The sequence below is a fragment of the Oxyura jamaicensis genome, chromosome 14, assembly GCF_011077185.1.
Source record: "Oxyura jamaicensis isolate SHBP4307 breed ruddy duck chromosome 14, BPBGC_Ojam_1.0, whole genome shotgun sequence".
Taxonomy (NCBI): domain Eukaryota; kingdom Metazoa; phylum Chordata; class Aves; order Anseriformes; family Anatidae; genus Oxyura; species Oxyura jamaicensis.
This window is the reverse complement of record NC_048906.1, coordinates 2,500,807-2,527,886: the sequence shown is the minus strand read 5'-3', so window position 1 is coordinate 2,527,886 and position 27,080 is coordinate 2,500,807. Positions and strand designations below refer to the sequence as shown.

Here is a 27,080-nt window from a genome sequence, read left to right as displayed (position 1 = left end):
TGCAAAGGGTGGATGAAGCTCGATTTGGTTCTGCTACTACCTGGGTTTTACCCTCCCTTCTCTCTGCCTTGATTATTTCTGCAACTTCCCCCCAAATCATTCACAAACTAAGAGTCCTCCCCTTGATAAGACAAGATCAACTGCACTGGGGCCAATTCCTGCCCAGCCCTTTTCAAGCTCTTCTCCCTTCTGCGTGCCTGGGCATGGGATGCCACGAGCACCCTGCTGGCCGGGGCAGCAGGCACTGCGGATTTAAGACCTCTTTCTCTGTTCCTCCGTTTGAAGGCTGTGTTGGCAGAACCGAAGAGTGGAAGGAAGGATGGAACGGCAGGAATGAGAAGCCAAGTGTTGCAGAAAAAGAAAATCCCCAATATCCACAAAATAAACGAATGCGCCCTGCCAAGACCACCTACCTCCATGTGCACAAGAGGTCAGACCTTCCCTGTTCCTTCCCGACAGGCATAGTCCAAATAACTCATTAATGGCAATGAATCCACTAGTCGTGAGACCCTTGTGCTCCAGGGAAAAGTCACGAGAAACTAAGCCCCAGAATGGATCTTGTTATCACATTAGGAAGGATTAACACCCCTCTCTCGGCCAGCTGCCCAGTGCACATCTTTCTCTGGGCTTGCAGCAGCTTTTCTATGCATTTCTCTCTTTCAGTTTCTGGGCAAGGAGCAGGAAAATCTGCTCTCTCTCATGCCAAGAGAGGCTGAACAATAATTCCCTCCCCAGCTTGCCCCCAGACTCAGCCCTCCCATGCAGGACAGCACCCACCAGTGCTGGAGCACTGTGCATGGTCCTGCACAATCCTGCTGCAGCTTCCAACAGAGGGGGAAAGGGAAAAGGCAGAGACTCAGCACCAAGCAGGATCGGTTCCCTCTGAGAGGAGGCTGTTCTCTGGAGGAAACCCTGCTGACAGCCCAATGTTGCAGCACAGAGTGATGCCAGGAGGAGCAATTAGGCAACACTCAGAAGTACCTTTCAAACTCGGAGCTGTCTGCCTTGGCCGAACGCGCCTTCAAGTAGCTCTGTAAAAGCCAAGGAGCCAAAGGCAGTACAATGCCAAGCAGGTAGAGTTAATTAAGACTGAAGTGCTCACATTATAACTGTCCTGCAGCATTAGACAAATACAAAGTGCTTCACAGCTCTCTCCCCTCTCCTGCTTCCAAACCACTGCGTTCCCTGAAAGGCTCCATGGGGAGGAAAACGCTCCTCTGCACAACACCACAGCCCCAGCAGCAGCAGCCCAGCCGAGCTGGGGGTGACCCTGTTCCTTCATTTACCATGGCAGCAGCTTGTGCTGGCAGCTGCGTGGGGGAGACACCCCGCAGATCTTACGCTCACCCTTCCCACATTAGCATGCAGAACCCTCCCCTCTCAGGCCAGACCAACCCAAAAAAGCCCACGTGAAATTAATTCCCTTTCCAGTTCCTACTGTCGAGGACCTCCTGCACTTGCTCGTAAATCAACAGAAGCCATCCTGGTGCTGCCATCCCCACCTGCTGTGCAATAACAAGGGAAAGAGCCCAGGCACCAAGGTCCCTCGGGGGCTCTGAGCCACCAGAGCCCTCTGTGGGACACAGCAGTGACCCACTCCAGTTTATTGCTCGTCAACTCACCAGAGCGCAACAGCACAGAAACTCTCTGCAATTCCTTCAGAGTCACTGCTGAAAGAACCCTTAACAAAACCACCTCCTTCCAGCAGGACACTGAGTCGGAACAGCGCAATTTTCAAAGGGAAGGCAGATATTTCCAGCACACCTCAAAGAAGTCCCCAAATTTCAATTTGAAGGTACCGCATTTAAAAATAGTTTCTTTACTTGAAGCAGACGTCTTTCAAAAGGGATTTTAAAAGGTTTTCACAGGAAGAATTATGGCAAAATCAAAGTCCCTCCTGCATCTTATGCCTGCTGTAAAGCCACGCGGCCCAGAAAGCTGCTGGCAGCAAGCGGGCGGAGAAGCACGCAGCAGACTAAAAACTGCATTTGAAGCACTGGTCTCTGAGCTCACATCTGCTTCACTCCCCAAAAACTTTGGTGCTGTGACCCTTCCTTGCCTGGCACCTGCACCGTGTTCAGATGCTCGCCCTCGCTTTAAAGCAGTGCTGGTCTCACCTGGGAGGGATTGAACCACCACCACGGTGAGCCCTGCCTCTAAGCCAGGTCTTCCCCTTCTTGGGACCATAAGGAAAACCTGGACCAGGACCACCATCTGCTCAGCCCCCAGCCCCACCCCACCCTCCATCTCCTCACAGCCTGCTGAAGCACTGGTGGACATTATTTTGGGCCGAGGACAGCAGCACTGGGATTTAGCAGGACTTGGCAGATCAAACTAGATGGACAGAGCCTCATTCCTCCTTCCCCGCAGAGCTCTGTTCTGTTTACTTCTATCCAAAACCAGAGCTTTACTTTAATCCTACAGCCCCTGCATGAAGGTCTTGTTGTAGTTTTCATTCTCTGGCAGCTCTCCCTGGAAGGGGACGGTCAGTCAGGGCTCTCCAGCAGCTTGATGCAGGAATGGAGCAAGTGATGGATCCTCTGCAGCCCTGCCCTGGCCTCGACCTCGCCTGCAGATCCACGCTGCCTTGTGAGCAGACAGCATCTCACTGCCGGGCAGGAGGAATTGCTGTTATGGGGCCAGTGCTGTAAATTTTGCTGTTGGGATGTTTGAGGCTGCTGAAGGGGCGAACCAGTGAACCCTACCTTGATGCCTGGCATGGGGATTTCCTGCTGGGTTTCTCAAGTCCGAAGCAAACCCAGCAATACACAGATCCAGAGAGCAGCTTCAGCCTGGCTGACAGCATCAGAGCACATTTTGGGTTTCTCTGATACCCCTGAAGGGCCCAGGGGTCAGCACAGAGCCACAGTGAGGCAGGAAGGAAAACATCCCACAAACCTCCTGCCTCCTCAAAGAGCTCCCGAGGCTTAGCACAGGGAGCTCAACTTCACTGCAGACAGGGCTGAGACCCTGATAAGAAGATCCTGCGATGCCTTTGATGCTGATAATGGCCATTACATAACAGCCTGCTTTCCTCCCCAGCCGCTTAATATCTGTACTTAGCAAACAATCATTCCGTGGTTAATTTAAAAGCTCCATTTTTGCAGGAAGTCACACAGCATTTTAAAAGCCTGGTCAAAGAGCTTGGACAAGTCCCTCTCATCTAAGGACAGCTCCAAGGCTCTGCCCACATAGTGCCAGCCCTGCACAAGAGCAACACGAGCATCCCAGCCCAGATTTACGATGACAGCCCCCGGATTTCTGCGGGTGACAGAGGGTCCTGGCGGCCAGCAGATCCCTGCCACGGATGCAGGAGAAAGCTTGCCAGCTTGGAGCATGGAGATGTGGGAGTGGAGGCACACGCAGATGGCAGGCTCATTGATTTTCTGCCTTTCAGCATCGCTGAAGCAATGAGTAAGTGTCATCAGGGATGGTCTGCAGCAGAAAGAGGCTCAGAGCGCTGAAAGCCACCGGACTAATCAGGGAGAGGCAGGAACAGGACCCGGGGTAGAGCTGAGGGATAATATCTGCTCATTTTCTAGACACAATACAAGCACTAGGCAGGAGATGATTACAAACAGACATAATTACAGGTTCTCTCTTCTCCCACAGAACTAGAGCTGCCCTGATTAGCTGGTCTCCAGCACTTCCTCACCTCTGGCCTGACATCTTCAGCAGCCTCTGACAGGAGACCTTCTGGAAGGATTTTCTCAGGCCCACCTCCTTGCCTGCAGGAGCTCGCAGGGACACTGGCAAGCTGCACTTGGCTTTGATATTGGTTGTGCTGATGGATTTTAAGCTGTTGCCACACAGGGCACTGCTTAAGGGGCACACCAGGAGCCAAGGGTCATCCTGTGCCAGCCCAAGCCCTGGCAAGCACTGAACCAGGTCCAGAACCCATCAAAGGAGCCCGGGCAGGAGACAGAGGGGCCAGGGACAGAAACAGGCCCAGCACTGCTCAGACCAGAGCCAAGGCCCCCGGGCTGACTTAAATAGAGCTCCTGGGCCATGGCCAGGGTGGGGATGGGGTCTCAGGAGAAGGTCATTGGGGCAATTAAGGCCTATTAGCAGCCTCAGCTGCTGGCAGGGAAGTTGGTCCGTGCAGTTGCCAAGCTTGGAAGAATCCCTGATGCCTGCTCAGACTGAGCAGTGTACAAATGTCCCCAATGCCTTTCATGTCACGCTTCCTGCTGCTCCTACAGCGGCACATCGGGGCGTTTCAGCAGCACCTCTCTCACTGTCTGTTCCAGTGGGCAGAGCACAGAATTAACCCCGTGCCCACAGGTGCAGGGTGCTGGGCGACCTCCCAGACCCGCACAGGTTCAGAAAGTGGTGATTTTCAGAGATTTAGTTTGTTCCAAATCCTCGAATTCCTAGAGTCAGGGATCTCAGCTTTCTTGGTCAGGGATAACCCAAACCACTAACATCCTTGTCCTTTGGGAAAAACACAAGGAAGCCACCACAAACACTCAGGAACATGCCAACAAAAAGCACGTGGTCTTGGAGTCCCAAAACCTCAAGAACTAGGGGCAGAACCACGGTGCCTGAGCACTGCAGGTCCCGCTGGCTGGGAAACGGGAGCTAGAGGTGATGGGGGACAGCTCCGAGCACCCCTGAGTGACAAAACCCACACCACCAGGGCTCTTCCACCAGGGCAGAGGGAGAAAGGACGACAAGGAGGGGATTTTTGCGTACTTACGTTGCCAAATTCCTGTCTAGGAAACACCTGTTCCTCAGCAGCCCTGCCCAGAGCTGCACACCGACGATCCCAAAGATGAAGAAGACGAAGAAGCACAAGAGGAGGACGTTGCCTAACATAGGCAGAGTATCTAACAGCAGGGTGACCAGTATTCGCATACCTGTGGGCAGAAGGAGAAGACAGGTTAGAGGAGCCCTTCGATGGGGCCAGCGCGAGTACCCTGAATTTCCATGTGCTGCCCAGCTCCATCCTGCAGCCAGAGCATCTCAGGCAGAGGATCTGGGATGCATGAATCCTTGTGAACTTTTCTTTTAAAACACCAGGCTCTTGTCCCATTTGAGAGGCTACCACGTGCTGGCAGAGCAAGGCCAGAGGCACAGCCACAGCTCCTGAGCCCCCACACGCTGATGACACGGCCCTTACAGTGTCTAGCTTTGAATTTTATATTTCCCCCTAAATCTTAAGGCTGAGAAGGAAGGTAAAGAGTACACGGCAAGGGGACAAATAGCCAGCACAGCACATTTCCGAAGGGAGGGCCTAGGGGTGGGATTTTCAGATGTTCTCAGCGACACGGCGCTCCGCAGCACGCAGACATGGGCAGAGCTGCAAGACAGCCGCTCGCGCAGAAACGCCCCCGCAAACCATCAGCCTCTTGAGGAATTGTCAAAATATATATTTATAAACATATTGAACGCCTCACATGAATCACACAAATTGTTCCCCTAAACAATGCGGAGCCTCGTGTAGGATGATAACCGCGGTTACTCTCCACGGGCAATTCCGTTTCCGCCACCGGCAGCTGAGAGCAGCTCACGCTCCAAGCAGTGGGGACAGGGCAAATTTGGACTTTTTTTTGAGGTGGAAAGTGGGATGCAAATGTTTTTTTCCCCTAGGAATTGCTCTCAGCATGCTCCCTTCTCCTGCCTGGTGCTGCTAGGTACCTGCCTGGTCCCAGACCACTGCAAGGCTCCCTGTGAACCTGCAGGCAAAGCGGGGACTGCCCTGACTCCTTTGCTGCCAGGGACACGCTGACTTCTGTGCATCCCAGCCTACAGAAGAAGACGGAGCACTGAGAGAAGCTTGCAGGGCCCTTGTTAACCTTTGTGCCCCCATCCAGCACGCTCCTGGTGCTCCCTGCGGACTGGGCACGGAGGCAGGGACTGGGCAGAGGACGTCAGGGCACCTGAGAAAGCAGGAACAAAAAGGGAACAACAACTCGCTGCCCAGCCGTTCCACAGAGGTTAAATGAATCTCTGAGACACCGACTGGCCATCATTTTGAGTGCTGATAATTGATGAGAGGAGAAATAATGAAAAGAGCAACTGATACAGGCAAATGCTAAATTACAGAAAGGAATAAAATGAAAAACAGAGCCTCGGGGGCGTGGTGCTCTGCAGAGAGCAGGGCTCAAATTTACAGCATGATGGGAATTGATGAGTCTGCTGGGTAAGGCTGGTGACACTGGTGCCTTCAGAGGCATTTTGTCCCACTCAGAAGCTGTCAGCAAACTCCTTTCCCTGCCTGCGTGGGGCTTTTCCCCTCTGCTTCCCCTACCAGGATGCTGCTCTCCACCAGCCGCCTCAGCTGAAGGGAGAGCATCATCCCACCGCTGCGGTCTCTCTTACCCCCCACTAATTTCCAGGGTGGCTTTGCCCCCAGCCAGCCCCAGGGCCGGGTTCTGGGAGGACCAGTGGCTCCAGGAACACAGTGCCTCCTTTCCCCAGTGCCTCCGAGGCCGCGGGCAGGCAGTGCTGGCAGCAGCCGCGGCCCCACGCCGCGCCGCCTCCCTCCTCGCGTGGCTCTGCCAGCGGAAACGCGGAGCAGCCAAGCGGGGCCGGAGCCGGTGTTACCTTGTCAGCATGGCACGAGTCTTTAGAGCACCTCTGCCAAGAAGTCAGTGCTAATAAATAATTAGGTGTGACTAATGACCTCTGCATCCCAGGGCAAGAGCCTTTCAAGGTCTCCGTGTCCAGCTGCGCCTTGGCTCCGGCCCGGCTCCCCCGCTGCTGGCACCGGCAGTGGATGCCTCTGCCGAGGAGCCGTGGTCCCGGCTGCCAGCCCCATGCCAGCCCTGCCAGCTCCAACCCAGTGCTGCTGGCACCCTGCAGGGAAGGGACGCGGCTCACGTCCCTGCCGTCCCTGTGACTGCAACGCCGGTGCCGGCCGTGGAGACAAGGCAACAGTGGTGCCAGAGGCATAAACCCCCGCAAGGAGCACATCACACGACAATGCCCCTCAGACTACCCTGCAAATCTATCTTTAGACAAGCAGAAAGGACTCATTTCCCACTGGAAAGAGGATGATGGACTTTTCTTCTTTTTTTTTTCCTTTTTTTCCCCACTCACCAATATCCTCACCCACTTTTTCCCAAAAATGGATAAAATTCATCTTCCCGTGCCAGACAACTTTTTTCCGCTCAGCTACTTGTGGTATTTCGGGTTGTTTAGTGGCACCATCCTTGGGATTGAATCCATCTGTTCGCTATCCGCTCAGGGTGCTCGAGGCTCTCAGCAGAATGTCAAGTGTGCCATGGGAAAAGTTTGTGAGCACCGGTTGGGCTGAAACGAGGATCAGGATTTCTTTTTGTTCCCATTCCATGTGATGCCCAGTTTAAACCACAGAGTAGAAAAATAAAAATAAAGCAGTGAAATGGGCTTGAAAAAACACTGACCACTACTAAAAAAAAAACCCAAACTACAGCCCCAGCCAAATGTATAAAATGCAGAAATTATATTTTTCCAGTCATTTCCAAGGAATAATTTCTAATAGAGATGATGTTTTTATTGGCTGGGGTTCTCCTTTCTTTTCTTTACAAATAAAATAAAAACGAAATAATCTTGCGGGTGAATTTATTATGCCTGGAAGTGCAGCACTAACAGCACTGGCTGGAACCCAGGAAAGTGCCCAGGCATGACGGGGATAAATCGCTGGGCAATTTCTCATGGATTTCTCATGGGTCCCTGCTTCCCCGTGCCTGTGACTGGATGCCAGGCTCGTCTCCGCTGACCCAGCCCTAATTCATATCTGTTCGATGTCGTCCTGTGGCTGCCACCGAGCTGAAAACCCGGCTCCAGACAGCATTATCCCAGCACTAGGGATGTGGGGATGGTGCTGAGCAGGAGCTGAGGCTGCGCCGTGGGCTGGGACGCGGGGGATGTCCCAGGTAATCCCCTGCTAAGCTGCAGCTTCCCCACGGATGAAAGACTGGAGATGTAACTTATCGCTGGGAACTCCGAAAATACAACAAAATAGAGGGTTATCGCTATCCATTCTCTGCAGACCCTGGATTATGTCAGGCATCGGTCTGAAACTGTGAAAGTACCGAACTGAAAAGCGGATGGAGTTGCCGTCTCATAAACAAGTAAAGTCTGTGATTATCTGCCCTCCAGGAACCGAGATATTTCCAAGAATACTAATCCCAGCCTGGCGCTTGTTCAGGACACCGGTAATGCTGCAGGACCAGCCTAGCCGCTCATCAAGCCCAGGAAATTCCAAAAATGGGTTTAGCTCTCTGGATTTAATCTCACATATTAGTAACAAAAAATTGAAGATTTTCTATCGCCTATCTTCTGACAAAAAGAAAACAATCTAAGCATCAAAAATGGCTTCTGCTCGCAGTCCGGCTGAGTTTTGTGTTGTGCTGTCGGGCGGCTCCAAAGCCCTGCGAACAAAACCTCATTGGGAAACCAAAGCTCCAGGGGGTATCGAGGTCCTTTTTAGCTTCTCGTTTCTTTTTGTCTTGTTTTTAACTCCTAATGACATCATTGCTGAATTTACAGATTAAAAAGATTTTTTTTTTTAAAAAAAAAAAGAAAAATCCGAGAGAATTTGAGCTCAGAGAGAAACTTCAAAGATTCCCATGCGTAAACATCCATCTGTTCCCTTGCATGTTCATCTGAAGTACTGGAACCGAAACCGATCTGGGGGAGTTTGTTTTGGTGTCTCTGGACGTGCCGACATAACGGGCAATTAATCTCGGCAGGATGTTCAGCGAGGACTGGTGGGGCTGTGTCATTTGAACATGCTCTTCAAAACACCAAAAATGTACTGTTTTTTTTTCATGAGGAACTTGTACGATTTCTACGCAATGCTGCTGCATTTTGTATCGAGTGGATTTTGGTTAAAAAGTGATGAAAGAGCTATGAAATTAGTACCTTGCAAAGGTCGCTCAGCAGACGGCTGGTACTGGCAGGAAATTATTTCAGCTTGTTGGTTCGTCTTTCAAATTGGATTTAGAAGACAAGCAGCTGAAGCCACTTGAAAATGGATTTAGGGGCCACTTGAACTTCCTATTGTGGATGAACCCAATTTTGTTCTACATGACAGCAAACCCTCTGCGGTATTTTACCAACAACAGAGACTGCTGTGCTTCTAATCCTGAACACAAAGGGACTGAAAGACCTTAAATAGCTGAGAGGAAAAAACGAACCTATCCAGGGCAAGAAGATCTTCCTTAGAACTGATCTCTTCCCTTTCTTTATGGGAACTTTGTTATTTACTCAGCACTCGGAGCTAAGAGTTACTTGCCTGAGAGTTCACAAAAATGTTGGAAAACAGCCACGAAAATTTGCCCCCCCAGGTATACGCTCTACTCACTCACCCTTTACTAGTAATAATAAATGACCTCTGACTTCCCCTCAAAAAACGAAAATCCACGAACTTGCTCCCAGCAGCAGGAGAAGGGGCTGTGGCAGGGCTTAGCGTGCTTGGAGCCAGCTGGGGGGGGTTTGTCCCCCCGGTTTTCCCGGGGCTGAGCCCAAAGTTGGCAGCAAGGCATGGATGGGGGTGTCACTTACTTGGGACCCTGTTAATGGCTCGGAGCGGCCGGAGCACGCGGACGGTGCGGATCGCCGACAGGCTCACGTTGTGTCCGTCCAGGGAATACTCCATCATGCTGCAGGGAAAAAGGAGAGGTGTCAGGGTGCGGGGGGCTCCGTGCCTGGGTGCTGAGGCTGCCCGGGGTCAGGGAGCAGCTCACACCAAGCATCGTGCTGGCAATAAGGGCTAGCAGGGGTATTTCAGCCTCTGGAAGAATGCAAATACCCCCACAAGCAGCACTTGTGGCTGGTGGGTGTGCTCCAGGCACAACAGGGAGCTGCAAAGGGGGGGCATAGAAATTGTGGGGTCCCCAATAGCTGCTGAGGTCCTGCAGGCACACATCTCGCCCTCCCGTTAGCTTATTGTGCATCTGCAGCCTTCCCGGGGAGATGCTGCACAGCTCCAAGGCAATGAGATGCTTCTGCTCTTACACCCCCTGCTAGCACCCCGGCGCATCTTCACGCCAGCTTATCTATCCTCCTATGACACAAGTGTGAATAACCAAGCCGACAAATGACATTAAAGTAGTGTGGTTTCCATTTTATTATTAAGAATAGGGAACATTTTCTGTTTCATGCTCCGTCTCCGTTTCACATAAACATTTCTCTCCCAGGCTGGGAAGGACGTTAAGTTTAGTCAGTTTTCTTGCTCTTTTATAGCAATGAGTGGCAAATGTGTGTAGTGTTGTTTTTTTAATGGGGTTATGGCTAGTTAGCATGGCTGTAATTACAATTTATGAGCTTGACTACAGGGAAGCACTTGTAAATATGTCACAGATCTCTCACCACGCCTGTTCAAATAACATAACAGCATCAAAAGCAACCCTGCGAGTAAGCTGTTGGATGCCACGGAGTAAGAGCTTTTCCTTATATAAATAAACAAACAGATATGGAAGGAGGAAGGCAAATAGGCGCAGAACTGCTCTCACTGGGAGCTGCAGAAGCTTCAGTGGAGAGATTTTCAGAATAAGCATCCTCCAGCCAGAACGGACCAAAATTATTATGTGCCATGAAGCAAAACCAGCCAAAATTGCTGGATTTCAGGCAACAGTGAAGGGGGGGAAAGGGAGGTTGGTTTAGAGCCAGCCTTGCTTGGGCACATCAATGCTTGGGTGCCCATGTTCTGGGTGCCCTTGCACTTTATATTTGGTGCCCTGTCCTGCTCTGCAAACTTTACCTGGGAGTTTCCAGGTTCTCTGATGTTTGCTTCTCTGTTGTCTTGGCCCGCAGCTTCTTGGTGTAACCCCACCATATCCCTGGTATGGCACCCAGGTGACTGCCCTTGAGCCTTGCCTTGCCTTGCCTTGCAGAGACCCTGCTTATTCTGAGCTGATTTAGTGGTAGAGGTACTTCTTTCTGAAGTAGCTAGCATGGCTTTATAAAGCAAACCAACCTTAAAGCTTGTCCTGAGTCGAACATAGCGAACAGCTTTAAAACCCAGCATGGCACAAGAACAGTTTCTAAATCTGAGGTGTGTTCATTCAGCAGCTGGAGCCGAGCCGTGGGAAGCAGCACGGAGCCACACAAAGGACCACCCAGCGGGAAAGCCATCGGAAACGGCCGTTCACACCTGCACGGAGGGGCTGCAGTCAGCACCAGGTGCCTGCTCTGAGCAGCCCTTGCCGCAATAGATGTGCCATTGTTCGGGATCCCTACAATGAACGGTGCCGAAGCCGGAGTCTGCAGGCTGGCAGACAATTTATTGGGTGGCTGAGTAAGTGGATTTTACTCTAACTGATACAGGTTTTGAACTACTAACAGTATGTGAAAGGAGCATGGACTGCTCCAGTGGGAGCTGCTCTTGTGCTCCAGAGAGCCCACGCAGCCATGTGAGCATTGCAGGGCCAGCTCCTGAGGCCTCACTTGGAGTTTCAATGGGGGTTGAAGAAAGATGGGTAGTTCAGGACATGGCCTAGGAAACAGAAATTCTGATCCTAAGCCTTCACACTTCCATGACACTCCATTTAGGATTTCAAAGCAAGTTGCCCGCCGGTGCCTTCAACACCCACCAAAACCAATTTCATTTCATCAACTGTGGTGGGTTCCAGACTGGACCTGTTAATTGCAGTGAAACCACCTGAAGCCTGAAAAAGTCAAAAGTTTCCTGGTCATGGAGAAGCTTGGGGTCCTGCTCACACTTTTAACCCAAGGATACCCCAGAAATATCCATTGGAAACCTGCTGGAGCAGGAAATTTGGGGTACACGGGGACTGGAGGTCAGGGCAGGCTGGCACTTGGTAGGTGATGCCCCACAGCCTCTGTGCTGGAGGCACATTTGAGGCACTGGAGGCACAAGCCTTTGTGATGTCTCCTGCCACGAGCAGCCTCCACTCCTTCAGCTGTCAAGTTAAAGACATCCGAAGCGTATCACAAGAGCCCACGGCGTCTCCAGGGACGGGATGCACAAGAAAACTCTCTGCTTTCAGCTCTCGTGGACAACATTTCTGATGGCTGGGAAATGCTTTCAGCTTGGCTGCTGGACAGACTGAGAGGTTGTAAGCTGCATTTGGTCTGAAATTTTCCAGGGTACATTTCTCAGGCGAGCAGAACATGAAAGGGCTTTCAGTGCTGGAACAAACTTCAGACACAATCTGTTGCTAGAGGCAGAAGATGTGTTTATTTTGTAGTTTCCCTGCTTACCCTTCTTTTTCTTTGGTATACTTGCTAGTCAGCCAAATCAGCTTATTTAAGGAGACTGAATGGGACAAACAAAGCAGGCAGCACTGCGTATCACTTGTTTCCTTTCTTATCAGAAAAGCCTCATAATAACTGCATCACGTCCAGCCACTCGCTGGGAAAAGCAACTCTGTAATTCTGGCTGTGAGCTCCCTGCTAAAACCACCTCCAGTTTTAGGATCAGGCACTGGGTTGAGTGGTGGTGCTGGGTGAGGAGAAGACCCCCAGCCCATCATACGGCTTCTCCCTGCCCTCCATCACTGGCCATAGTGTCACAGGAACGGCCCAAATAAACCCAAATCTGGGAGATGGCTGGGATCAGGCACAGAAGGCGTCGTTCCACTTCTCACCTTCAGCCTGAGTAACACCAGACAGGCAGCAGGGCTTCCCGCTGGGGTCTCGCGGTGTTTCTGCGGTTTTCCTTCTTCTCAAACATATGCCAGCCACGGAGGGTGGGGAAACGGCCTGGAAAGCTTCCAGACTGACTCACCAGACACCTTCCCCCTCACCCCAGGTCCTGTGTGAGCAGATCCCCGTGCCAAAACCTCGCTCCGAGGTGTGAGCAGAGGGCTCTGCCTTTCCTCCTGCCTGCACATGCTCCTTTCTTCTCCTGCTCTGCTGTGATGATGTGTTTGACGATACAGGATCCTCTGCTCATCCATCAGGAGAGCCCATCCTGCAGGTGGGGACTGGTTAGGGACACCGGATTTCTGACCCCATGCCCTGCCTTAGCCACAGCCCCCCTCTTCTGCTACTTCTGGCTTAAACGCTGCCGCAGCAGCTTTGGAAAGAAAATTAATTAACGACAACTTTCCTTGTTCTTTCCTAGGCTGTAGCCATGCAGTGGTTCAAAAGAAGCCTTGCTTGGGGAAGTCATGTTTTATTCAAGGCAGTAAGGCCAGTCCTAGTTGTACGCCAGACACATCACACGGAGCAAAACAAAACTCCATAAAAGATCGCACATTACTAACACAAGGGTAAAAATGCCCCCAGCATATCACAGGAATGTTCTAATTAACCCCAGGCTGGTCACTGTAAACCCAGGAATTCAGAAATAAGGCAGAGCTCAGTAATTAAAGCAGTCTATCCCGTCCTAGGGTACACTAAGCAGGTAAGAGAGCCTGGAGATTCTAAAACCCATTTATTTATAGAATAAAGTTTTAGACTTGCCAAGTTTTCAGTATGCTCGCTTACGGGTGTGAATGAGCTGATGTCAAAAGCAGCCAGATCCTCTTTGGGTGATTCCGCAAATAAATTGTTTCTATTTATTAACACATCCTACACAAATAAGCAGCTGTGGGAGACGGTATTAAAATGTAAACCAACAGAAGTTTACAGGAGACGTGCATGTGCTTGTAATTTGGGAGGATCAGCAACAACAGCTGCTGGTCAACTTCTGGAGAGCTCCTTGCACAGGGATTTCAACCTCCTGAACCAGATTTTTGGGCTGGATTCTCCCTGTTTGGCTAATTTCTGCCTCTCTGTCTCACTCTAGGGGTGCCGCAGAGCGGGATGGGGCTGAACAGCTGTGTGCTTTTCCCATCCCCTCACAAGAGGCAGCCTTAATGGTGAGCACTGGGACCTGCTGGACACTGCAAGGACTAGGACAGCACACACTTGGTTTGACAGATGGCACTGGCCGAAGGATGACCGCTGGAAACCCAATGGTTTTTGCCCTGACATTGACACCCCACTCCATAATCTGGTGTGGTTGCCAGAGGTTGAACCAAATGAGACTTAGGACACTTTGCCTTGGCTGCAGCTCGGCAGCTTTCACCAGACATTACGCAACCCATCAGGACAACCTCCAGATTTGGTTCTCCGGGGTTTTCTGGCTTTCACCACGAAGGCAAGTTTGTGAGGTTTTGTTACTGACCCCGCCATCACGATGAAGAAGTCCAGGCGATTCCACGTGTCTCCGAGGTAACACTTCTGCCCGAAGATCCCCAGAGCCACCATCTTGATGACCATCTCCACCGCAAAGAAAGCGAAAATGAAGTCGTCAAATGCCTGGAGACCAGTAAAAGATGATTACAGTCAGTTCTCTTATCAGGGAGAGGGAAAGCAGAGACATGAGCATGAGACAGAGGCTGCAAGGCCAGGCAGTGGGACCAAGGAGCCATCTGCTGAGCTCAGAAATAAGCCCTGCAATACCTGAGGGGTGATGGCAACCCCTGAGTGTAGCTCCTGGGTTGGTTCACTGCCTGGGAAGCATTAGCAGCTTCTGTTAATCTACTGACAAATACAGGAGAACATCGTCATCTTTCAGGCTGGGCATTTTTCTTGGCATTCAAAGCTTCTGCACTTCAGTGTCAGCTCATGGTTGGGTTTGGGAGGTCTCAGCAACTTGCAGTGGAAGCTGATTTTCCAGATGGGGCAGCTCAGAACTCCCAGAAGGAATTTGTCCCATCTAACACAGGGTATGTGCCTCACCTGTCATGCTTTCCTGGACTCCAGAAGGGACCAGGCTCCTACCCAGGGACCCTGACACAGCTGGGAGTCACCGGGGACACCAGGCAGAGGCTGCAGTGACCACGAGGGCACTTCTGCTGCAAGCAAGGAACGACTCTAGCTGATGGCTGTGTTGACCAACCTATCCCTTGATAAACTACAGTGAAGTTTTGCTCCATTATTTCAGTTCATTTAATAACTGGCATCCAAATGCCTGCACAAAGGAGTTCATGTTTTTCTGCTCGTCCAGGTGGGATTCCCTTTGTCTGCACGGGCGTTTTGCCAGGGATGTGCATCCTCCGAAGTCCCATGTGGGTGAATAGAGGCAGATAAATGACAGGCAGCAGGGTCTCCTGCTACCTGCGTTGTGACACGTCCTGCTGAAGGAGCTGGACAAGCCACCCCTGAGTGCTGCTTCACACCAACCCTCAGCCTAACCCCGAGACAAACCCTAAGCTGGATGCCTCGTGTGGCAACAATTACCTAAAATTTATCTTATTCCATAACAAATGCCTAGTGGCTTCTCAATTCATCTGCTTTACTTGGCTCTGCAATTAACAGATACTCTTTTAAGGCTGAAAGAGGGTTTGATGACAAACTCTGCTATTCCTGGCAGCAGCAGACAGCTCTGGACCAACCTCTGAAAGGAGCAGGCGGTGTTGGCTGGAAGGGTCCCACCGGCCTCCCCGTACTGCCCAGACACCGAAAAGGAATTAAAGCAGCAGGTACACGAGGGACTCGGATGCACCGGGCGCGTTACAGCACCACGTGTCGGCAGTGCCAGCCTGGGCTGGTGGCACGAGCAGCTGCTTCCAAGCCTGCGAGCCGAGCTGCTGCGGGCAGCCCCGCGCCAAGGTGCAGCCCACGCAGCAGATGCTGCCGGGATGCGCTTCCAAAACCAACCCTGCGGGCATATGGCAGCGAGGGGACGGCCAGGACACGGGGAAGGGATGAAGTGAGAACTGAGATGCCCCACAGCAGCCTGGGCACGAGGGCCTAAAAGCTCAAAAGGGTATGCATCTCCCAAAGGCCAGGTATCCCGGCACTTGGCACTGCTGTGCTCGAGCTGGTGGGCAAGGGACCCATCCTGTGCGTTTTTATTCATGGAGAAAGGACCGATGTGGCCAAGTCCCCAGTGCCACAGCACCCAGGCCACGCTGCGGTGAGCCGAGGGGTGGGAACGGCAGCAAGGGGGTCCCTGCGGCACCGGCCGTGCTGGAATGAGAGCTCAGCTTACCTCCAGGATGGTGCAGCGCTCCGACTGGCACTCCACGTCCTCGCAGGGCTGGAACATGCCCAGGGTGACGCAGTTCAGGAGGATGACCAGCATGCTGACGTGCTCGAACCAGGTGAGAGGAGGGCGTTAAGGAGAGCACACGATGCTTCAGGGGGCAGAGGGAAGGGGGAAGTTGGGGCACCACATGATTTACATGCCAAAAACCATTCACTTCTCACACAAACTGAAAATAAAACAACTCCAGACATCCCAGCTTTGCTAAAGTTTGAAGTTTTTGGCAACTGAGGAAAGGGCCTTGGAGAGGCACCAGGCCACGTTTTCCATCTGAAGCCCCCCATCCTCTTCCCTATTTCGTGCATGCCAAGGGCCAGCAGAGAGCACAGCCCCCTCTGTCCTCCTCCCACAGCAAATTTCACCTCCAGATGTCAAATGGTTTTACCACTGAATCACCCAAAATGTCTGCTAGTATTACCTCTGTCATTGCTAATGAAAGCAAGACAGAGATGAGTGAATTCAGGCACCAGCACCAGCAGAAAACAGGCTCGCAGCCTCTTCCTTGCTCCAACCTTGCTCCTCGTTTCCATCCTAAGACAAAGGGATGGGTGCTGAACGCTGCCTGCCTCCTTTCTGCATCAGCGCCCAGCCTCAGGATGCTGCAGAGTCTGACTTAGCTCCGCATTATGAAGGACGTAAGCAAAACAAAGCCAGCACGACCAGCATAAGCTGCAGGGACAGCCACGAAGACATGCTGCAATCCCAGATGCAGACAGGCTGCACAGCACAGACCGAGAAGGGCAAGAAAAGGGTTCAAGGCTGGATTTACCTGCAGTCACCAAAAAAAAAGGCTGTATTGTCTTACAGGACCCACCAGTGCTCAACTGCACCGACATTAATAGCTTCAGTGTAGTAAGTGGTGATTTGCATCAGCACAAAGTAGGCCCAGAGCTTATGATTACTGCTACTGGCATGACTATTAAAAATAATTAAAAAAAATTGGGGGGGAACTAAACAGGGGTTTCACAAATTAAGAATGAATGAGAGAACTGTTCTTGGGAAAATAACTGGAAACATCTGTGTATGAATAAACCTCTATGCTTTCAAACACACAAGTGTATGTGAACAAAGGCTCACGGAAAAAGAAGAACATTGTCTTATTTCTGATAACAAAAAAAAAATACTTTGGATACCCAAACAAAACAGAAAACCTACTCTACCTTATTTGTCCTTGCTGCTTTCACAGCATGACAGAATGGTTTCGATTTGAAGACACCTCTGGAGGTCATCTGGTCCATCCCTGCTTTCAGGAGTACTTTACCTACCTACGCCCTCCTGCACTGGCTTCAGCAAGAGGCACCAGAAGGCAGCAGAGCACGAGGGAGAGGAAGATTTCACTGCCTGGTCCACCACTTTCTGTTTCAGAGAGGGGGTTAATTGGAAAATTCAGAGCCAGGAGCCCCTTGGAGCCCATGCTGGGGACCAGATACGTCATACTTGGAAACCCACTTGTCTGCAGTGGAAATGCATGGGATAAACTGAACAAACAACTGAAAAAATAAATAACAAACCAGGTTCCCCTGATGGCGATGCAGAAGGAGCTGGAGGAGGTGAAGCCCCTGGCCACAGCCCCAGTGGACTTGTGTGCCGCTGAAATGCCAGCCTCGGCTCGTTTTCATTTCTCCCTCCCTTCAGCGACTTCCTCCTGATTTTTGACATTTTTAGGGGCTGTCTGGCTCTCCTTCCCTTTCAACTAATTAGAAGCAGAGTGGTAATCCTGCTCCACAGAGAAAACAGCCCACGTCAGACCCAAACAAAACCTAACCCCTGGCCACATCCTCCTTACAATATTTGCATTGCTTGATGGGATTCATGTGGAACTCCTTGTAAACACGGCTCCTGGACTATCCCCAGGGTGCCTGCAATTGCATTCATTTCACTTATTATACTTGGGGATTTTTTTCCCCTTTAAAGCAAAAAAAAAAAAAAAGCCAACACTGAAAAGTGTGTGGCTATGGAACTGCTAACAACAAAAAAGGTGTAACTGCTGATGGATTAGGTCTGCTTCTCCCGGAGGAGGGGAGTGTGTTGGCTGTGCACTTGTTTGGCTCTAACCCCACTCCTCCCACTGCTGTGGCACTGGGGAAAGCATTGCAGCTCAGATAACCCAAACTTCTCCCCACCACAAGGGCGAGCGAGGCTTTTGAATCCCCTTTCCACCGAGGGTTCCTTGCTCCGTTGCTGTTCTCAGTCTTGCTCTCTGCCACCCCAGCCCTTGTTTCTAGCAGAACCAAACAAGAATTAGATTTTGTTTCCCATTAGAAAACACTGATTTGTCAAAAGTGAGTCATTGGAGAGGGCCAGTTTTGACAGCGACGTTCAATCAGCATGGACATTTGAAGATACAACAAGGAAAAGCCTGTCCCCAGCAAGGCAGAGGCACGGCTGGTGCCGAAGGGAGACCTCAGGAGAGCAGGCAGCCTGTCTGAGCTCAGATCTTTCTCATCCTGATGCCAAATCACAAACACTTTAAAAAGAATATAGTCATAAAATCTGCCTGCCATTTGGACCCAGCATCTGTCCCTGAGTTTTGCTTTCAGAGGATCAGCTGAAACCTAAGGCTGGAGGTACTTGCAAAACAGATCCCCTGCCCTGCTGGGCCACCCAGGACCCAAGGTGCCTTTGTTCGTTTGCTCTGCTCACCACAGCCCTGAAAACTTCTTTCTTCTAAATTACCTAGCTGTGGTTTTACCTTGCTGTGTGTAAATAATCACCTGCATGACGACTGTCACTGGAGCTGAAACAAGAGCCCTGATTCCATAAAGACAGAAACACCACTGTCACCAGCCCATCTAACACCTAAGCTGAATTCGGTGTCTTTCAGGAAGGCAGAAGAGCTGTTTCAATTTTCTGAAGGAAAAAAAGAAAGGGGACTCTGTGGTCACAGATGTTTAGAGGCTGTCGGAGCTGCCAGGCAGGGTCAGCCACAGCCGCCCCATGGAAAAGAGACATAAGAAAAGTTGTTCTGCCTTTGAAGAAAAGTCTGAAAAAGCAGAAGGAAATGTGCTGTGGGAACGGCTCTGCTTTAGTCGGAGAATGGAGCAGAAGAGGGAGGAGGAAGCCCCTGCTCCTGGCTCGGATGCTTCCTGGATCCTTCCCCTGTCCCTGCTCCCCATCCCTTCCCGTGGTGCTGGGGCTGGAGGTGCTGAGCAAAAGGGTCCTGCCTCCTCCCCAGCCTGCCTCCTCCTCCTGCAGCTCCTATAAGGGCTTTAAGCCCCTGCCCTATTTATTTTCATATCAGATTAATGATGGTGATCTGCTCCCAGGATTACCCTGAGTGCTCTGCCCTGACGGGACTAATCCTTCCTCCACCGCACAGATATTCAGGGCAGCTTCAGTTCAGTCCCCGGTTCCTTGCTGCTGGCTCTGAGGCTGTGCTTTAAGCCCTGGCCTGCCACTTTCTCAGAGACCTCCTCAAGCCACCCCACCTCTGCGAGGCCCCGGAGCCCACCTCAGAGGAAATGAGTGGATGAAAACAGAAATCCCACAGCACAGAAAGGCCTCCTGGGTGACCCCCAACGTTTCTGCCTTTGCTGCAGATTCCAGGATGATGGCACCTAAAGTATCTGGGCCAAGCTCACATCCCCTGAACGCCCTTCAGGCAGGCGACTGCAGTGCCCAGGGGGCTGCTCTGTGCTGCGGGGTCTAAGCAGTCTCTTGTGCCAAAATCCAGCCCTGAGTTTAGAAGCAGCAACACAGAAATGGGATCCTGCCTTCAAAGTCTGTTGGTAGCACCTGCTGCTGGCACAGGCTCTGGTGCTGATGCTCTCTGGCAGGTTTTCACAGAGTTTTACGAAAACCCCTCCAGGGGAAGGCCAGTGGCTTGAGGATGAAGGGCTCTGGTTGCCAGAAGAGGCCCCAGCATGGCCAAGATCCTCTGTCATGCCAGTATGGCTGGTCTTTACCAGATGATCCTTACCACCTACACTTGACTTGATTTACAAAGAGAGGTGGGAATTAAAACGGATATTGATGCACTTTGCAGACCTGCCTGCATGAACTCGTCACAAGGACGAAATGCAGCCGGAGAACTTCAGCACCCAGGCATGTGGGGCTGACCCTCTCAGCTCACTTTACAAGAGCCTTAATTCCACTGAGTTTATGGCAGCAGTATGAACCTAAGCAGGAGCAGAAATAAGCTGTGTCCTTCCCGAGCCTGCCACACATTGCACTCATTCAGCTCAGCTGGCTTAGCCATGGACTGAATTCAACTGAAGCCCAGCCCCAGCTGGGCCAGTCGGCTCCAGCTCCTCCGGAGATGGTTTGTGCTATTTCACACCACGGCGTGGAAGGCTGCAGGCAGAAGAAAAGAATGAGTCTGCTTCATCGAAAGACCCCAGTGCAGTCCCGGCCTCCCCCAGCTCCTTTCCCCCGTAAACCTCTGGTTCTTGGCACAAGCAGAAACGTGAAATGAGCTCAGTGATGCGGCTCGGATCTCCGCTTCATGCACGTCAGCCAGCAAAACCATGTGGATAGTTCCTGTTTCTGGAAGAGTTCAAGATGCTTACACATTTTCCCTATGTTATATGGATATTTCTTGGCCTGCAGGTGAAAGTCTAATATTTTCTTAAAAATTTGAAGGCGTTCTTAACTATAAAAATGGAAGACTTGAAAAGAAACTGCTAGTCTGGCTAGAAAGCAAGGTTTTCGATGCCCATTTTAAAGCTGCGTGGGTTCACAGTGGATTGCCATGTCTGCAGTTCTGGTTTGTATCCCATTGCCTTTCCATCAGGTGTTTCTCCTCTCTAAATAATGAGCACAAAGGCAGAGGAGCGGGCACGGGGAGGGCTCAGACATCTCCTAACACATTGGTCTGCTCCATGCCGCGGCACAACCAGCGCCGCACCATCTTCTACCATCCATCACTCTAATTCTAAAGATATTTCTGCAATAAACGCAGTAAAAACGCCGAGGCCGTATTTCTGCTGTGTCACAGAGTCCCTTGCTCTCATCCCGTGCCTCGTGACGTAGGATGTGCTGATTGAAGCCCAGGTCCTGCGGGGGGACGCGCCGCAGCTTCCCAGCAAAGCTGCCCCCGAAAGGCAGGAGCCCAGCGCCCAGCCACTGGAAAGCAGCAAGACAGGATCATGGTGCTTACCATTTTCACATAATCTTATTATTTTTAAGCCAGTCAGGGGATTTTGGAGACTTAACCCATTATTTTAAATACTTGGATTTGGCAGTATTGTGATTATTGCCGTTACCATATCTGTACGTACTGCACACGATGCTGAGAAATAACACACAGCAGTAAAAGCCAAGTTATAGTTACAGGCAGAACATATGTTTACAGAAGCAGCAGCCAACTGAAGTTTCAGTTTTTATAGTCGAAGATGTGACTAATGCACTAAATATACACACACACACGTATATATACACACACACATCTGAGAGACGGGGATTTTCAGAGTGCTCTTGGTGAGCTGGGCATGCACTTCTCGTAGGAAGGCAGCACGACTCAGGGATGTAATTCCTGCTGTGCAACATCACAGCCTTATTTTCCATTCAGAAAGGAGGCCAGCTGGAAACCCAAGGACCCGCTCGCAAACCCCCCAGCCCAGCATCCGTTCCTGGCAGAGGCAGGGCTGCAACCAGCTGCAGGAGCCTTTGGGAGGCAGGGGAGGGCTCGGGAGGGCTTGGTGGGACCCCGAGTGGTCTAGCAGACCCTGAGGATGGGAGGCTGTCTGTCTGCGTGGGTACATGCAAAGCAGCCACCCCATGGGATGGCAGCCAGGCCCCAGCACAACACTGGAGCACCGAAGTGCTTGCAGGAAAGGGTGGCCAGGATGGGGGAGAGCAGGGCCACAGGGTGAGCACCACCACTGCCTCATCCCGTTGAGTACAGCCACCACGTCCATCTGTCCGTGCCCCCTGACAGATGGACAGGCCGCCCCAAAGGCTTGGGCACAGGTGGGAAGCAGCTCTGGTGTAAAAACACCGAAGTGAAGGTGCCTTGTACCTATTTAGGGGTGCTGCCCACATCCCGGCGAGTTACGGTAACAACTCTTCCCATCACCTCATGCCACCAGTGACAAAAATAACTTTAAAAGCCTGCAATATCCACCTCGTCCTTTATGCTAAATAATGGAAAACAGTCCGGACTCGACGATATTTGGTAAATAGGAGCAGGGGAAAAAATAAAAAGGAAGAAGAAGAAAGAACAGAACTGCAAGAAAAATGACTCACAACACAAATCCCGAGAGGCAGCGCTGGCTGGTGCTGGCATAATTTTAAGGAACATTCTTATTTTTAAAAAGTTGATTGATTAAAGCTATTTTTAGTGCCCATACTGCACTGGATCATTTGGGTTCTTTTGCTTATGAATTGTAAAACAAAATGAGGCAGCTGCACTTCAGAAATATATACCTCCCCACCAGCACCACAAACACGCAGCCCAGCAGCAATATTTCAGCCTGAAAGACACCAAGTTGGCACATGTCTTTGGAGATGGGGCTGACTGCAGAGAAATCTTGTTTAAGAAAGGATTAGCCTGAGTTACTGGAATATCTGCATCCCGCTTGTTTGTTATAAAATGTAAAATAACCATAACGAGACCCCAAACGGACCCAGGGCAGCGTGTGCGAAAGCCAAGCGGCCGCTGCAGGATGTGTTTTTCTTTCTCGACGTGGGGATAATGCTTTTTGCCTTGCACGGCCAGAGATCGGGAGAGCTGGGCACAGCTCCTGGCTCTGGCCTCGCTGGGTGTTGTGCAAAGCAGAGACCTGCTGCAAAGCCCGGGCTGCTCCGTGCCATTTGAACGCCTCCTCTTTGGTTTTGGCACTCAGGGCTAGCTGGAAATGTGTTTGCACTGAAGGTATTTGCTCTGAGAGCACAGAGAAGCTGGTGTTTGTCCTGTCGGGGACGGTCTCTAGCATCCACTGAGACACAGACACAAATGGGCAGCAGTCCTTAGATAACCCCCCTTTGCTGACAAATCTGGGTAATGGCTGTAATGCGGAGATCAAAGCTTGTTCACAGATCGTTCAGTGGCAGTAAAGGGAGGATAAATCCAACTCATTATGCACCTTAAATCATTCACCTTGCTCAAGCCAATCTTTTGCAGCCGTAATGAATTTAAAAGCGGTTAACTCCAAGTCCTTGTCGTGTGTCATTTGTCAGGCAGCTCCGCTCACCCTGCCTGCTGTAGGAGACAGGCGGTGCACAAGTCGCCGCTTTGGGGGGATTCAACCTCCAGCTAAAAGGATGACACGGGCAGAAAAGCACCTCGAGATGTGCAGGGTGCTGCCTCCTCCTCCCCTGTCCCTGGGGCTGTAGGATCGGGATCGCTAACACTGCTCCTCTCCAGCACAACCCTGTCCCGCTGAGGCTCACGCAGGGAAATCAAAGCGATGCGAACCATTGCTGTGCCCAAACCCACGGGGAAACTTCCCCACACCAGCCTTCCAGCACGCATCACCTGGGACAAATCACCTCCGTTGGCTGCGTTACTTGAGTGCCTGTTAATGCCCAGAGTGATGATGGTGAATGGATTTAGCGAGTCGTTAAGGCATCCTGAGACAGCCGGGCAGGAAACAAGGCTGTATCGATTGAAGTGACATCAATGGACGCACTCCATGGGATTCAGCGGTGCATTCAGGAGCGAAGCACAGTCCTGGCAGGAGCCCCAGGGAAGCCGCCAGTCCTGCCATTTCCACACATCATGCCCAAAGCCTTGGGAATTCCAAGGTGCGGGTCCTGATCGGCTGTGTGCAGAGATCCCAGGGCCAGGGCTGGAGGTCAAGCCACAGCCATTTCACCCCAAACACACCCAAATGGTCTCTAAACACATCACAACCCGTTCAGCCACCAAACCCACTAAATCCACCCAAACGAGAACGCACCATTTTCACTAAATTCCCAGCCATCATTTAAGGAGACAAGGACAGAAATGTTTTGCCTAGTCCCCTCCGCCTGCGTGACTCACTTGATTAAAACACATCTAAGCACCTATCTGCGCGGCGCCGGGCGAGGGTGAGCAATCAGAGCAGGTAATTGCCTGCGAGCCACGGGCGCGTGGGTGAGACGCCAAAATCCCCGGGGGGAAGCGGGGCAGCGAGGGCAGCGAGCCGCAGCCGCATCCCGGGGGCTGCGCGGTGTCATGGCAACTCGGGGCCCCAGCTCCGCTGCCAAAATGATGCTGCTGGGGTGAACCTGGAGGGAGGCTGAGCTCTAAATATCTCCTCTGCCCTGCTGGTGGGGTTGGAGGGGGCTGTGGGCAGGGGGGATGTGGCTCTCCAGGTGCCTGCCCTCGCCGGGCTCAGCTCCTGCATGGTAGCAAGTGATGGGGAAGTTCCTCTGGTTCGGTCCGAGGGTAAATGCAAAGGTGCTTTTCCCACAGAGGGACACCCACAGGGTTTGCCTGATGCAGTCAGCGTGTCTGGGCTGAGCATTGCTCGCCCCATTTTCTCTGGGATCCTGGTGAATTGCCTGGGGTGAGGGGGGCAGCAGTCTTCCCTGTGCCCTTGGTGCTGAGCCGGTGCTGTCCCCGGCGGGGGAACCGCACAGGTGACACACACCACAGCAACTCCCGATGGGGACATTCGGTGTGAAGATGAAGCAGCTTCAGGGCTGCGATTCCCATGGAAACACATCACCTTTGCTTCCATTTGCCTTTTTCCTACAAGTCCCCGAGGAGAAAGGCCCACGGCTCCTGCCCGGCCAGCTCCCTGCCTCAAAAGCACAGCCTTGGGGATGAGAACTCAGCTGGAACCCTGAAAACAAAGAGGAGAGGCTGACTTTCTTTTCTCTGTCATCTCTCCAGCCAGCGAAAAAGTGCTTTGCAAGAAAAAGCAAGCAAATAAACTAAACGTTGCCGAAGCACAGAGCGGTGGGTAAGGAGAAGCTCCTTTCACAGATGGGAAACATCAGCGGGAAGAGGCGGGCGGGCTGCGAGGTGCCCCCGCTCGTGATCCCTGCCTGCACCCACGCAGGACACCGCAGGCCGCCCCAGGGAGACAAACACATGCTGGGGCTGAGCCCCGGTGGGTGTCAGAAAGCTCACAGCCTGTCCTGACCCCCTGACCACCTCCCAGGCTGGAGCAGCTGGCACCGACCGAGTGGGGACGGCCGGACCCGAGCCACGTTTGCGGTGTTGGGACACGGCCAGGGTCTCTCACCAAGACCTCCCCCGCGGGATCATGTTTTGGGGTTACTGGATGAGCTGCTCTAAGTGCTTCTTCTCCATGCAGGAGCATCCCAACGCCCCGAGCTCCCCCTGTCCTCCCCACCTCCGGGTGACTGCGCAGGGAAATGCCGCGGGGGGGACTCGGGGATGCCTTGCCCGGGCTGAATCCAACCCCCAGCTTCCTGCAGGTTTCCAAGAGGCTGAAAGATAAAAGATGCTGGAAGAGAAACAGCTGTGCTTTTCCTTTCTCTGTCCTTACCTTCAGCTACAGATGGAGCTGTGTGGGATGGAAACAAGCTGCGGGGCAGCCCAGTAGCTCTGGGGATAGCACGGACTGCTCGTTAAAGGATGAGAGGAGCAGAAAAGCTCCGGAAGGACCAGCTATCCCCTCAACCCCCTTTTTGCTCCCAGCCTTAGATGCTCCAGGTGCTTTCCATGCCATTAGCACCACAACACTTAGGGTTGGCATTTGCAAAGGCAGAGAGCAGCCATGGAGTTTTTTCTTGTTTCTACAATTCAATTGCCTTGGGTCACGCCACTCACCTTAAAGAATTGGTCTGCCACATTTTGGCTTTGTCCCCCCCCATAAAGCAGCCCCGTCCCCCATGGGTTTTGCCATAGGGGCCACAGCTGAGACCTGGTGAGGGGTTCAGCCTCTTCCCATAGCAGCCCCTGCACCCAGGTCAGGTCACAGCTTCGGAGTAGTCTGGGGTAATTTCAACACACTTCGGTATTTCAATTCTTAGCATCACCGATCTCTGTTGTAATGAGCCGAATGGCACACAGAGCCAGGGACACTTCCATCAGCCTGATCTCCTCACTCTCCACTCAGGAGTTTGACATTAAAATCAGGTCACTCAGATTAAAACTTTGTGGTCTTTTTAAATTCAGTGTGTCCCATAGCTTCTGTGCAGGATTTCCCAGTATTTACAGTCCAGCAAGCTCAGTCCTAAGGCAGGGGAACGTCCCGACGGGAGGGTTCTTGGTGAGCACCCAGGTTCCAATTTGCTCCATCTCTGCCCGTTTCCAGCCACACTCATGGCTGATACCCATGCCAGCAGGAGAACCAACACCTAAAGCACCTCAAAAGTCAATTCTGCCAACATGGGGACAGAAGGATCTGAAAGGACCAGAGGCACCATGCCTGGCCAGGTGAGATCCCAAGCGTTTGCAGCTGAAATCTCCCTGCAGATCTCACGAGACCAGCTCGCGCTGCCCAGCACTGAGTTTGCTAGAAATCTGGACAACCAGGCTTTTTGGGGCGTATCAGCATTAATAACTGAAGGTGCCCTTCTTGCCTCACATAGTTAATGCTATGTCATAAACTTGGCTGCCACTATTGACACCAATGTGACGTTGGTGTCCATGTAAATGTCACTCCGTAGCAGTAATGTCAATGCCGCAGTCCCCAGGGTCAATAAACAACAATACCAAATGTCACCCTGCCGGAAAGTATCGAGTAATTGGGAAATGCTAATAGAAAGGTAAAAACCAGGGATGCACGTGGGGCTCGGAGTTTGCCTGGAGGAGGAAGCTAATTCTGCCTTAGTTCCGAGCATTGTCAGGTGCTGGATTTGGCCCTGCTGCTGCTGCCCTTGCTTTCCAGTGCTGCTGTGGGCAGAGGCTGCCCAGGCACCCTGCAGTTAGTGCATGGGGGTCAAGAAAAGGGTAGTAATTCCTTCGAGGATCTGGCAGATGGCAGCTTGAGGCCTGGAGGATGGTGTGGTGAAATGCTCCTGATGTACTGCCTGTGTGCAACATCTGCTGCCACAACAGGCTGTGCTGGACAAGATGGAAGAGGTCCAAGAAGTGTGGTTTGTCAGGCCAAGAAATGCCCTTTAAACCTAACTGGCATTCAGGTGTTTTTACCAAAACTCTGCTCGAGTTCAGCCAGCAAAGCTATCTCAGCTCAATCCACTTCTGCACAGGCATTGGACAGATGTACCTGTCCTCAGGAAGGCTTCCAGCCGCAGGCAAATCCCGAGGCAGCCAGAAGGACCACGGTCAGCCCCAACACCAGCT

General features: G+C 51.9%; 1 protein-coding gene across 4 annotated transcripts in view; it reads right to left on the bottom strand.

Moving 5' to 3' along the window:
- The window catches only part of CACNA1H (calcium voltage-gated channel subunit alpha1 H), a 220,160-nt gene that overhangs the window by 103,648 nt on the left and 89,432 nt on the right, over window positions 1-27,080 (bottom strand). For 3 of the 4 annotated variants that reach the window (XM_035339712.1, XM_035339715.1, XM_035339714.1), the window contains exons 2-5: window positions 15,881-15,992; window positions 14,069-14,202; window positions 9,496-9,593; window positions 4,700-4,859 (exon numbers count right to left, since the gene is read on the bottom strand). In XM_035339712.1, coding sequence (XP_035195603.1) covers window positions 4,700-4,859; window positions 9,496-9,593; window positions 14,069-14,202; window positions 15,881-15,992 — 504 coding nt within the window. Of the gene's footprint in view, window positions 1-3,655; window positions 3,946-4,699; window positions 4,860-9,495; window positions 9,594-14,068; window positions 14,203-15,880; window positions 15,993-27,080 lie in introns of those variants that run through there. The other variant, XM_035339716.1, reaches the window with a different exon arrangement.